General features: G+C 41.1%; 1 protein-coding gene across 1 annotated transcript in view; it reads right to left on the bottom strand.

Moving 5' to 3' along the window:
- The window catches only part of ZNF177 (zinc finger protein 177), a 31,338-nt gene extending 19,516 nt beyond the window's left edge, over window positions 1–11,822 (bottom strand). Inside the window, exons 1-4 of the mRNA XM_045992162.1 lie at window positions 11,137–11,822; window positions 6,691–6,854; window positions 6,137–6,225; window positions 5,403–5,529 (exon numbers count right to left, since the gene is read on the bottom strand). Coding sequence (XP_045848118.1) covers window positions 5,403–5,529; window positions 6,137–6,158 — 149 coding nt within the window. The 5' untranslated portion in view covers window positions 6,159–6,225; window positions 6,691–6,854; window positions 11,137–11,822. The remainder of the gene's footprint in view (window positions 1–5,402; window positions 5,530–6,136; window positions 6,226–6,690; window positions 6,855–11,136) is intronic.
- Between the last annotated feature and the right edge of the window lie 1,218 nt (window positions 11,823–13,040).

Below are 13,040 nucleotides of genomic sequence, written 5' to 3'. Positions count from 1 at the left end.
CAGCAAAGCAGCATTTGGTGCTGTCAGTGTTCCAGATCTAGGGCATTCTCAGATATGTGGTGGTATCTCATTCTGACTTGTACTTTTCTGATATGATGCGGAGCATCTTTTCATAAATGCTTATTTGCCATTGTACATCTTCTGTGGAGGAGTATCTGTTAAGGTCTTTGGCCCACTTTTGATAGGCTATTTCTTACTGCTGAGTTTTAAGAGTTGCTTGTATATTCTGGATAATGGTCCTTTATCCAAATGTGTCTTCTGCAAAGATTTTCTCCCAACCTGTGCTTGTCTTCTCATTCTCTTTACAAGGTCTTTCACAGAGCCCAAGTTTTTAATTTTAATGAAGTCCAGATTATCAATTTATGGATCAAGCCTTCAGTTTTATGTTTTTATGAAGAGTGTTCAGTGTCTAGATTCATTCTTTTGTATGGGTATGTCTAATAGTTCCAGTCTCATTTGTTGGAAAGAATTATCTTTACTCCATTCCACTGCCTTTGTTCCTCTGTCAAAGATAAGCTGACTACTTATGTGGGCCTATTTCTCAGCAATCTCTTCTGTTCCATCAATCTGTCTATTCATTTACCAACACCAGCTGACTTGATGTAGGTTTCTATTAAGTCCTGAAGCCAGGTAGTTTCAGACCGCCAACTTTGTTCTCCTTCAATATTGTGTTGTCTATTCTGCATCTTTGCATCTCCATATAAACGTAAGAATCAGTTTGTCAATATCCACAAAATAAATTGCTGGAATTTTGATTGGACTGAATCAATTAGTCAGGTTGGGAAGAACTAACATCTTGACCATACAGAGCCTATCCATGAACATTAAACCTCTCTCCATTTATTTGGTTCTTTGATTTAATTCATGAGAGTTTTGTAGTTTTCCCCACATAGACGATGCATATATTTTGTTGTGCTAATATAAATACTATTGTGTTTGCAATTTCAAATTCTATTTGTTCATTGCTAGTGATTAATTTCATGGATGTGTGTATACATCAAAACTTAAGTCATACACTTAAAATATGTAGTCTACTGCATGGCAATTATACCATAATAAACCCTCTAACAAGAAAAAAAAATATTTGAACATACATTTCACCAAAGATAAATGGATGACAAGTATGTGAAAAGATGTTCAACATCATTGGTCTTTAAAACTACTGGTCTACTTTGAGAAAAGATACACACATACACAGACAACTCATTTTAAACAATGGATTTTCTTTTCCAGCATGAATTTTTCTGTATGCAATAACTGAAGATTTGCACTCTAAAACTTTCCCAAATCTTTTAACACTTTTAGGTTTTATTCAAAAATCTTCTGTAACAAAACAATTTTTAAAAAGATTTCATTTATTTATCTGAGAGAGAGAGCACACAAGCAGGGGGAGCAGCAGGAAGAGGGAGACCCAGGCTCCTCGCTGAGGAGAGAGCCTGATACGGGACTTTTGATCCCAGGACCCTGAGATCATGACCTGAGCCAAAGGCAGACACTTAACTGACTGAGCCACCCAGGTGTCCCACAAAGGTTTTTCACTTAAAAAAACCCTTTAGGACTTCAATTTTTATAAATATATGTAAGATATTTACTGAAAACAGTTTTTACATTCACAAAGAATCTCTCCAATGTGACTTATTATGTAACATAAATTGGCATAGTCTTTTCCACATTCCCTACAATTACAATTTACAGTTCCTCTCCAGTGTAAATTATGTTTCCTAATAACAAAGAACAATCAAAGGCTTTTCTATAACCCTTTCACTCATGGGATCTCTCTTAATGTGTGCTTTCATAGTTTCCCGAAGTGGGGGATTAAAATTTTTTTTAAAAATCCAACACATTTTACATTTATAAGATCTTTCATACCTGTGAAATCACAGCTGAATAGTAAAGTATAAGGCAGAGCTAAAGGTTTCCTACATTCCTCATTAATAAGGTTACCTTCACTGTGAATTAGTCTGTGCTTTCTAAGAGAAAGTATTAAAGATTTGCCCATATTCTTTGCAAGCACAAACTTCTCTCAAGAGGGAAATATTATACATTCAGTAAGGCATGTAGTAGTAAAGGTTTTCCCACATTCCTCATCTATGTATGGCTTTTCTCCACTGTGAGTTCTTAAATGTTGAATAAGATATGTGGACTGAGAGACACATGGGTGGCTGAGTTGGCTAAGTATCTGCCTTCAGCTCAAGTCATGATCCCAGAGTCCTGGGATCCAGTCCTGCATCAGTCTCCTTGCTCAGCGGGGAGTCTGCTCCTCCCTCTGCCTGTTGTTCTCTCTCCTTGTGTTCTAACAAATAATAAATAAAATCTTAAAAAAAAAAGTATGTAGACTGAGTAAAGGGTTTCCCACAGTCCTTACATTCAAAAGGTCATCCACCAGTGTGAGTTCTCATGTGTACTATAAAGCCTGATGAAACAGTGAAGGCTCTCTCACATTTTTTACGTAAGGCTTCTCTCCAGTATGTGTTATGTTGACTAAAGTATGAGGAACATCTAAAGGATTTCCCATATTTCCTTACATTCAGGTCTTTCTATACTTTCCCATTATTTCCTTACATTCAAAAGGTCTTTCTACACTGTGAGTTCCTAAATGTTGAATAAGAAATGAGGATCAAATAAAGGCTTTCCCACACTGCTTACCATTACAGGGTTTTAGAGTTTGCATGTGACTTTTAAAGCAAGATGAGTTACTAAAGGCTTTCCGACCTTCCTTACAAACATAAGGCTTCTTGCCAGTGTGAGTTATTTTGTGTTTTATAAGACCTGCAGAATCGGTGAAGGTTTTCAGGTTATTTACTACACTCATATGGGTTTGCTCCAGCATGAACTCACATGTGAATATTAAGTTTTGGGAAACAAGTAAACTCTTTACTACACTCCTTGAAAACACAGTGTTTCTCATATGAAGTTGTATAATTTAAGCAAGGTTTGGGGAACAAGGAAAGGCTTTCTCAAATTTCTTACATTCCGTAGGCATCAGTTCACTCTGAGTTCTTAAATGATGAATAAGACAAGATCAAATAAAGGTTTTCCCACATTAAGATTTTTAAGACTTTTTTCTATTGTTCATTTGCGTATGTACAAAAAGGCTTGTAGAATGAGAAAAAGCTTTCCTACATTCTTTAAGGGTATGTGGCCTTTCTCCACTATGAATTCTTAAACATTCTCTAAGGTGTAAGGAAGAAGGAATGCCTTTCCCACAGTCCGTGGATTTAAAGGGTTTGAGTGTAAGTCTTCTTGTGACCAGATATGGATTTTGGCTGAAAACTGTTTCACACTGCTTACACTTAGGAGGTTTTTCTCCATTATGGGTTTTATTGTGTAGATTAAGGGCAGAGTTCTTTGTGAATGCTTTTACACACTGGTTGCACTCACAAGTTTTCTTTCTAATGTGAGTACTCTATAAATCTTAAAGGAGTGTTCACTCAAGGCTTCTTCCCAATGGTGAAAAATAAACAATTCCTCTCCAATATGGCTTCTCTCCTGTTGATGAAGAGATCAGTCATGACTTATAAAAGTTCTCCAGCTTTATTACATTCAGAGATCCTCCCCACTGCCTTGAATTCTGTTATACTACACAGTAAATAAATGAGTATGACTGAAGTTTTTGTATTTTTTTCTTCCATTTTCACTGCATGCAATGCATGGTTCCAGACCTCAGTGCTTTCAAGCAGAATGAAGTGACCATTCTGCTAAAAAGTTCTGTTGTAGTCTTTACTTTCACAAGGATTCTTACAGAGTTTAGCTGGTAATCGACTGAGATGAAATTACTTATCCAAAACTTTATCTCAATTATGTATTTAAAGGGTTTGTCAAATTCGTAAGGCTCAGAAACCTGTAAGAAAAAAGTTTCTTTTGGGATGAGTAACACTAGCCCCAAACGTCTGTTATGCTTATCATGTTGCTTTTCTATCTTATGGAATTTCCAATCTTCCACTGGTGTGGAAGGCAAGGAATTACACACTGTCGATCTTACCATTTCTACCACATTGGGTGTTTTCCCCTGCAAAATATTCTGCTGAGGTGCTGACCATTTGGTATTAAGACAAATCTCCCAATCTGAAATAAGATTAAAAAAAAAAACATTAAGGTCTTGGAGAAATAAATGATGGAAGGAAAGTTAAAAAAAAAAAGAGGCCAATGTTGTCTACTTACTTTTGAAGATTGACTTAAAATATAAAATAAAAAGAAATGAATATACAGAGATTGAGAATTCTGACTATATTAAGAGTTTGGCAACAATAAGGTGCTGGTGAAGTTGGTAGGTGCTTTTCTAAGAAATGATTCTATAAATGTTGAGACTAATGGTGAAAAGAAAGCAGTGTAACCAGGAAAGCAAAGAATGAAAGGAAATGAATAAAGAGCTAAATGCAAAATAGATCTGTCAGGCCAAAAGGAAGTTTCAGAAAAGTGGACGAAAAGTTAAAGAGAAGTCTAAAGTACCCAAGGAACCACAAAAATCAAAGGGACCAGCATTCTCAGGAAAAATCCATCTTCAAAAGCTTCCTATTTAACGTTTCCAAATAGACCGCAGGTCTCATGGACTCCTGCTATTTTTCATAAAGAAATCATCTCTCCCTTTTCCTTTACCTTGCAGAACCCTTCCTACTATCCTCTGCTCTCCTTTTTGCTCCACCTGAAGGATCAGACCTGGTCTGCACATATGGTACCTGGCTCTCAGAGAAAACAGCTTGATAGAAGAACATGCAAGGGATGACAAATCCATGTCAAGACCAAGATTCTGCTCTCTAGGGATACCAAATACTGTCAGGTATAACTTGAGAAACAATAAAATGTTTGTGACAAACTTTTCAAACCAATAAACTTTCTTTGTTTTTCAGACCAAAAAACTTTCAAATGAAACTAAAATGCAAACACATACTCTCTCACTGTTCACCAAAAGGGGTGCTGATCTTTCCCCTGAAACCCAGGCTCAAACTTGTATTCGGAAACATTTTTGAAGTCCTAAGCCTTTCAATCCATACAGAAAATAAAACCAGAGCAACAAACAAATTTTCATTTTCAAGAGGAAGTCACGTCACGATAAGATCTACAAGAACAGAAACAGGGGCGCCTGGGTGGCTCAGTGGTTTAAGCCGCTGCCTTCGGCTCAGGTCATGATCTCGGGGTCCTGGGATCGAGTCCCACATCGGGCTCTCTGCTCAGCAGGGAGCCTGCTTCCCTCTCACTCTCTCTGCCTGCCTCTCTGCCTACTTGTGATCTCTGTCTGTCAAGTAAATAAATAAAAATCTTTAAAAAAAAAAAAAAAAAGAACAGAAACAATATCTGCTTTTTACCATTGCACTCCCATGAGTCAGCACAGAATCTAGAATACAGTCACTTAAAAAAAGATTTGTTCCAGACAAAGCTAAATGAGGGCCTGGCCCCAACCTTACCTATTGCAGTCAGGCTGTTGTAGTTCTCCAGCATCACATCTCTGCACAGCCCTCTCTGGGTTTGATCCAGCAAAGTCCACTCCTCCTGGGTGAATTCCACAGCCACATCCTCCAAGGTCCCTGGGTCCTAAACCATCACAAACATCCCAGCATCAGGTAGACGCCATCTAAACCCATGTTCACTGGAGAAAGAGAATGGGAGACCCAAAGCTTAGACAGTGTTCCATGTTCTCCCATCATCTCTCCCACGGCTTCTCCTATCCACACATACTCACTGGGGACCTCATCCAGTCATGTAACTTTAAGAGCACCTCTTTCACCCAGCTGAATGTATCTCACCACAAATACACTGTACACTTTCTATTCTTCCCAACTGACTGAGTACATTACAGACACCATAAATGCTGGCAAATAAATGAATCATTCCTCTAGCAACAGCACACATTCTGAGAAACACATGTCCACTCCCTCACAATGTATCATAGCACACTGAGAGCACACAATCAGTGTGGAGGGCAGTTGGACTGAATTAGTAAACAGTGGGGTAACAGTATCATTTCCCTATGTCTTCTGTCAACCGCATAAAAAAATCCTAAAACCTGAGGAAATTTAACTGGGTACTCAGTCCCTCGACAGGCCCTGTATACATAAAGAAACTGTTGCACTACAAGAAAACATATCTACCTGGCAGGAAGAAGCATGTACTTTTATAAAAGAATAAATTTCCTACTTACCCGAGAAAAATTTGTTAGACATCTGGTCCTTATCCTTTCCCCTTCTGACTGCTCCTCACGAAGACAGAAAGAGTCTTGAGAAAGGTGACCTTGGGGAGAAGAAATAAAACCTGAGAACCTAGGCTCCCCCAAATTCCCACTCAGGCTAGAAGCTACTCCACAGATTCTAAATTGACACAAATGCTGTTGGCATGAAATACCCAAGCAGCCTGCCTCATCTGAAATCAGAAAAAGGTTTCTGAGCTTTGGAAGGAGAGTTTAATAATTCCACTTTACGGAAAAAGAAATTTAAAGTTCAGAGAGGTAAAGCTGTTGTTTTCTTTGGCCAACAATAATGAATCTCATCATGGGATTAAGCAGACCCTCTCCCACAAAAATACCCATCCTCACCCCTGCTTTTCAAATCTCAGGATATAGACATCAGGATGTTCTTATCTACTCAAGCCTCTCTCCTAGACAGCATAGAAACAGGATTGCTTAGACCCTGACCACAAGACAGGTTGTTTATAGGCCCGGTAAAACAGTCTCTGGCAGGAGCCTCAATAAGGACTTACCACAAGAGAAAAGATCAACAGGTGGCATCCTGTAGGTATGACAGTAAAATCTGCCTGAACCCTTTTTGTTCTCAAAGTCCTTTAAGACAGTGTCTGAGCTTAGAGGTCAATCTCAATTCTTCTTTAGTAAGCAGCAGTGGAACCTTGCCACACAACATCAGTCTCTAAGAAAGAAGCATTACTCAGCTGTCATGAGGCATCATTTATTAGCTCTCTGTAGAAAATGAAATTACATTATGTGAAAGCCATTAAAAATTGTAGAGTTTACCACATGAATACAAATAATAATCGTCATTTACTGAGTACCTATCACGTGCCAGAAGCAGTGGTAGCTCATATGATTATCAACACAGTTATCATTACTGTCATTCCACAGTTGAGGCAACCTACACTGAGACAGAAGCAGTCACTGGCCCAAGATCACCAATTAGGAAGACCAGTAGCCTGAATACAGGTTACTCTATATCAAAAGCCTGAACTCCCGAGCTTATTGTTATGTGCCAACATACCCAGACAACGATTATGAAATGGTGTGCAATAAATGATTAACTCAGCAGGTCTGGGTGCTCAAATCCTGCACTTTCCTGAGAAAACCTGTCTTCAGACCTACTCTTGGTGGGGCTGTGGGAGACAACCCGAGTCCATGGAATACCCTGCCTGATAATGTTTTCGTCTGCCAGTCGGACCAATAGTTTATGCTAACAATGTGATTTATGGTGAACATCTGTTTTATGCCTGAGGCTCTGGGCAATGTTCTAACAGTCTGAATTCCGGCTGCAGCTCAAGTGGCTGCAGTCAGTCATGCTGGGGGTACATGTCTACAGGACTGACCCACAATAAAAACCTGGACACCAAAACTCAGGGACTATAGACTGAATGTCTGTACCTCCCTGCCTCTTGTACATTGAAACCTAATCCCCGATGTGATGGTTTCTGGAGATGGGGCCTTTGAGAGGCAATTATGGGATGAGTGCCTTTATGAGACCTCAGAGACCTACCTTGCTCCTTCTGCCATGTGATAACACAGTGAGAAGACTGCCTTCTATTAACCAATAAGTAGATCCTCACCTGACACCATTGTGCTGCCATTTTGATCCTGATTTTCCCAGTCTCCAAAACTGTGAGAAATTTCTGTTGTCAGCCACCCAATCTAAAATATTTTTTGTTATAGCAGTACAACTGAATAATCTAATGTACTGTGTGAGCTTCCTTGGTTGCCATATTTCATATGGGATGTTACACATTATAATTAGGAATATTGAGCAATGCCCATTTGACTGCGCTGGGGAAAGACACTTGGATGTTTGTGCCTGGTTTGTTCTGGAATTAATCCCACATGTCTCATCCCTCTGCTGATTCTGATCTATATTCTATAAACTGTCATGCTGGGTTTAACAGCATGAGTCTTTTCAGTCCTACTGCATTGCTGAGCACTAGGGAGGTCTTGAGGATCCCTAGCACAAACTGTTTAATTCAGACATCTTGGAGCTCCTCCAGCTGGCGAAATCACATAGGCCCAGTTGCCTTCCTTCAAGTCCTTATATCGGCTTTTGCCTTCATTCATTAAGCAAATTTTTATGAAGGTCCTTCCCTTTGCTACATAGTACACTTGGCACTGAGGAGAGCTCAATGAACTAACAGAAAATCCCGAATACCTTACATTTTTCCACATTCCAGAGGTCCAAGCAGATACTAAACAATAAATCCATATCCTATTAGTTGGTGTTCGGTGGTAGGGGAAAAATACGAACAGATAAGGAATATTATCCTCTGCCTTCCCCAACACACACAGAGATACACCCAAGGATTTTTCTTGGCAAAGTCAGTACTACCTCTGCAAAAGATAAAGACAGAATAGAAAAACAACCATTTCAAAAGGCTCCTGAAAAACCGACATCTGATTTGCCTAAAAAGTGATAGTTAACTTTTGATCCAAAGCACTAGAACAATTCCATGGTAAACAAAATAAACTCAGCATATATTTCAGATACTGCTCTACTTCACTGGCAGCTAAGAAACACTCATGTAAGCGATCTGACCAATCCCCTAAGTCTTACCAGAGGGTATAAAATGTTGAGTAGGTAGAATGCTAAATCAGACTTTGCCCAAAGTTTATCTTTTTTTCTAAAAAAACTCACACCTCTTAGTTTTCCCTTAAAAGTTGCCTTTTAAAAATTACTTCCTTATTTATATTATTTTTTTTAACTTATGCTTTATGTTCATTTTGTTGATCATTTCAAACATCTGGAAATTATAGTTGAGTTCATTTTTCAAACATTTTGTTGAATTATTCGAACAAGTGTAGAGTTACAAGTGTACAGTACATTATCATGAATTTCTCCACCCCTAAGCACTCATATGCCTCATCTAAAATTATTCCTTTCTCCTCACCAAATGGAAGTATTATTCTGACTTCTAACACTATAATTTTGCCTGTTTTTGAACTTCATATAAAATCATGACATGCATTAATTTGTCTACTGTCTTCCATTCAACATCCTATTCCACATGCTTCTCTCCCTCTGCCCCTCTTCCTTGCTTGTGTTCTCTTTCCCAAATAAATAAGTCTTTAAAAAAAAAAAAAAGGACAAAGTGAACTGGGGATTTATCTTACACTTAAAGACTAACAGGGTTTAAAGACTAAAAGGATTCATGTTGAAGGAACAAAGGATTCAAAAGGACTACCCTCGGGCAAATTTGGGACAGTTTGAGTGTCAAAATAATAGTGAATGAAAGAAAAGTCCAAGAATATATTGTGATACTCCAAAAAAAAAAAAAAAAAAGTAGAGGAGAGGGGAGGTGGGGAAAGAAAGCCGCTAATAGTTAAAGATTGGAGAAGGAATGACAGAATTAGGAAAAATAGGATTCTGTAACCTGCCCCCTCCCACGTAAAAACAGATTGAGGCAAAGACTGACAAGCGAGGTGAAACCTTTGGATGAAAGGCTGTTAGGAAACAGATTCCCCTGCTGCCAATATCACCCAAGGATTACCTCAAAAAAATTTGTGACTATGAGAGAAGTGCACCTTGACTAAATGCTTCTCATTCCTAATAAACAATGGGACAACTTGCACTTCCCTGCTTCCCGATGAACTACAATACAAAGTATACAGAAACATTCAAGTGTCTAAATTTGCAGTCTAACCAGGCAGGCACTGGCTGGTTCTTTGGGTACTGAGAACATGCAATGTGGCTAGTGTGACTGAGGGACTACATTCTTAATTTATTTTAATTAATTAGAATTTAGAAATAAAATTGATTCAGGTATCAAAAAAACTTTTCAGTATGTTTGAACAATCTGGATTTGGAGATCTTTTTCTACAGCCAAACAGTGAGAGCTAAATACAGATGGCGAGTTTCCAGTGAAAACTCAGCATCCACAGTGAGATCCACTTACACACCGGGTTCCAGCAACTTATTACAAAAGAAAAGAAATGTAAAATTTCTCATTAATAGTTCTCTATTAACCTCATGAGTCATTAATTTCATTATAAATTTATATTGATAATTGGATAAGTTGATTAAACACACTAAAAATAGTTTCACAGCTTCAAACTGTTCTTAGTTGGCTACTCAACTAAAAAAATTTAAAAAAATTACATCTGGGAGGTTGGGGCAACCTGAGGGTTTTGAAGGGTCAGGGGTGGGAGGTTGGGGAACAGGTGGTGGGTAATGGGGAGGGCACGTTTTGCATGGAGCACTGGGTGTTGTGCAAAAAGAATGAATACTGTTACACTGAAAAAAATAAATAAAATGAAAAAAAAAATTACATCTGTACCTCACTATATATATGTATTAGACGGTACTGTTCTAGACCCAAGTCAACTTTACAAGAAACAATTAAATGAAATCCTAGGAAGGGACCCCCTAGGTGGCTCAGTCGGTTAAGCCTCTGCCTCCTGCTCGGGTCATGAGCCCAGAGTCTTGGGATCAACTCCTACATAAGGCTCTTTGCTCAGTGGGGAGCCTGCATCTCCCTCAGCCTGCGGCTGCCCCTGCCTGCGCTCTCCGACAAATAAAATCTTTAAAAGAAAATAAGTATATGAAATCACAGGAAAACAACCTCATATTGGAAGCCAACGTTTTACAATAAAACTCTCCGGGAACGTTCAAGAACCAAAATTAACTTTTTTAAAAAAAAATGCAGGCAGGGCGCCTGGGTGGCTCAGTGGGTTGAGCCGCTGCCTTCGGCTCAGGTCATGATCTCAGGTCCTGGGATCGAGTCCCGCATCGGGCTCTCTGCTCGGCGGGGAGCCTGCTTCCCTTTCTCTCTCTCTGCCTGCCTCTCTATCTACCTGTGATCTCTGTCAAATAAATAAATAAAATCTTTAAAAAAAAATGCAGGCAACTTTAATAGGCACTTTCGGGAAAAATGGAGAAATTCTACTTCCTTGGCCCGGCAGTGGAGCGCCGTCTTTCGCAGAGGGCTGTCCTGATGCACGCTTACCGCGAAGCGGTGGCGCGAACGTCTGCCGTTGCCGTTGATCGGTTCATCACAACAACACCCAGGACGGGAGACAAAATCTCAGCCAGGAGTGAACGCGGATGAAGGTTCCACGGATGCTCGTTTTACTGCCGCCACAGATTTAAGGACGAATTTCCAGATGAACCGCCGAAAGAAAAACCCACCTGTCCACACTCCTCGTACTGGGGCTCAATTCAGTTCCAGCTAACGGCAACCGGCCCGCCTCCCGCTGCCGCTTAGGGGCTCCTGCACTCGAAGCTCCGGGCGCTGACGTACTTGGGCGAATCTCTTCACGCCTGCATTTTGTGTCCCACACGCGTGCTCCCTCAGAACCTGCAGAGGTCCCTCTCTCCAGCGGAGAACTTACCGAACTGCCATCACCGATACCCACACGCGCACCGCGCGCCCGCCCGCAGGAAACGCAACCGCAGGCTGCCGGGCGCGGGGGGCGGGGCGCCGGAGCCGGAGTGGCCGCGGCCAGGTAAGGCCTACCCGACACGCCTCTCTCTGGGGCTACGGTTGCCGCCCTGGCGGCCCAGCCGGTCGGGGCTCTCGGAAGTAGCGACCCTCAATACCGCGCCTCCCTCTTGGGATCCTCCTTTCCCGCGTAGGCGCTCAAGAGGGCGGGCGCTGAGAGCCGACGACTTTCCCTCATACGCGGGAGTGGCGCGCGGCCAACATGGCCGCCGTCCTACGCATGCGCTCTTCCGGTCTCCGCGAACAGCGCAAGGGGCGGGGCCTGGCGGGAAGCAGGAACGTAGCGGGCTGCTGGGTAACGAGCGGTTTACTTTCCTCCCCGGCCCAGTGCTCTTACGCGTCTTAACTGAATAACATTTGCTTTCAAATCTTGGTGCGTACGTGAACGCATCACACTCTTCATTGCGCAGCTGTTGTTGCATGTTCCCCCGTGGAGATAATGAATACAATCGTTGCATAGCTGCACTTGAGCTTTTCCTATGGCCACATAAATTCACTCTCCATGATTCATTCTTTTCAATATAGTTCAGCCTCCTGTCTGTGGTTCCCCTTACCAGGGAAGGGAGCTGCAAATTGCACCTGAGGCAAGAGGGAGATAACGTTGTAAGAGCACCTCACTGGAGGTGAAGAGGTGACCCTAAATTTAAATAAGATGGCTTGGGGGCGCCTGGGTGGCTCAGCGTTAAGCGGCTGCCTGCTGCTCAGGTCCTGATCTCTGGGTCTAGGGATTGAGTCCCACCCACATCCGGCTCCCTGCTCAACGGGGAGTCTGCTTCTCCTTCTCCCTCTGCTGCTCCACCTGCTTGGGGGCTCTCTCTCTCTATCAAATTAATACAATCTTTTTTTTTTTTTTTTAAAAAAAGATGGCTTGTCTAGATGTCTAGATGAGCGGCTGAGCTACTGTCTTCTTTACTGGGTCAGGAGAGCAACTGGTATGCCTAATGGGCCTCTGATATCCACTATGATTTTGAGTTAAAAGTCCAAGAGTTTGGCCATCCCTTTCAGGTACCAAGAAAAAAGAAAACCATTCATTTATAACATGGGAGACCCAGGGTGGGAGAATTCTCTGTATTAGCCATGGCAGAACTTCAGGGATGTCATTAAAGTCATGTCATAGAAGGAGGCGGATAATTCCATTAAGTTGGAAATGGACAGTCTACAATAAGTCTTAGGAATCCTCTGAATTGTTTTTTGGTGAAAGGGGAGGGAACTATGAATTGCTATCATTCTTCCCGGCTTGAGGGATTTGCTTCCCAAGGGATATGTCAAGAACTAGGTAGTGAACCTGCTGTTCTGCTAGAATTGTAATTTATTCTCAGAAACTTTGTCACGTGGGAAGAGAAAACCTTACTAAAATGCAGCTGGGAAGCTCTCATAGGGTACCACTCCTTAATCACTGTAAGAATTGT

This window comes from Meles meles, chromosome 20 (genome assembly GCF_922984935.1).
Source record: "Meles meles chromosome 20, mMelMel3.1 paternal haplotype, whole genome shotgun sequence".
Classification (NCBI taxonomy): Eukaryota; Metazoa; Chordata; class Mammalia; order Carnivora; family Mustelidae; genus Meles; species Meles meles.
The sequence above is the reverse complement of the archived record's forward strand: the minus strand, read 5'-3'. Positions and strand labels throughout refer to the sequence as shown.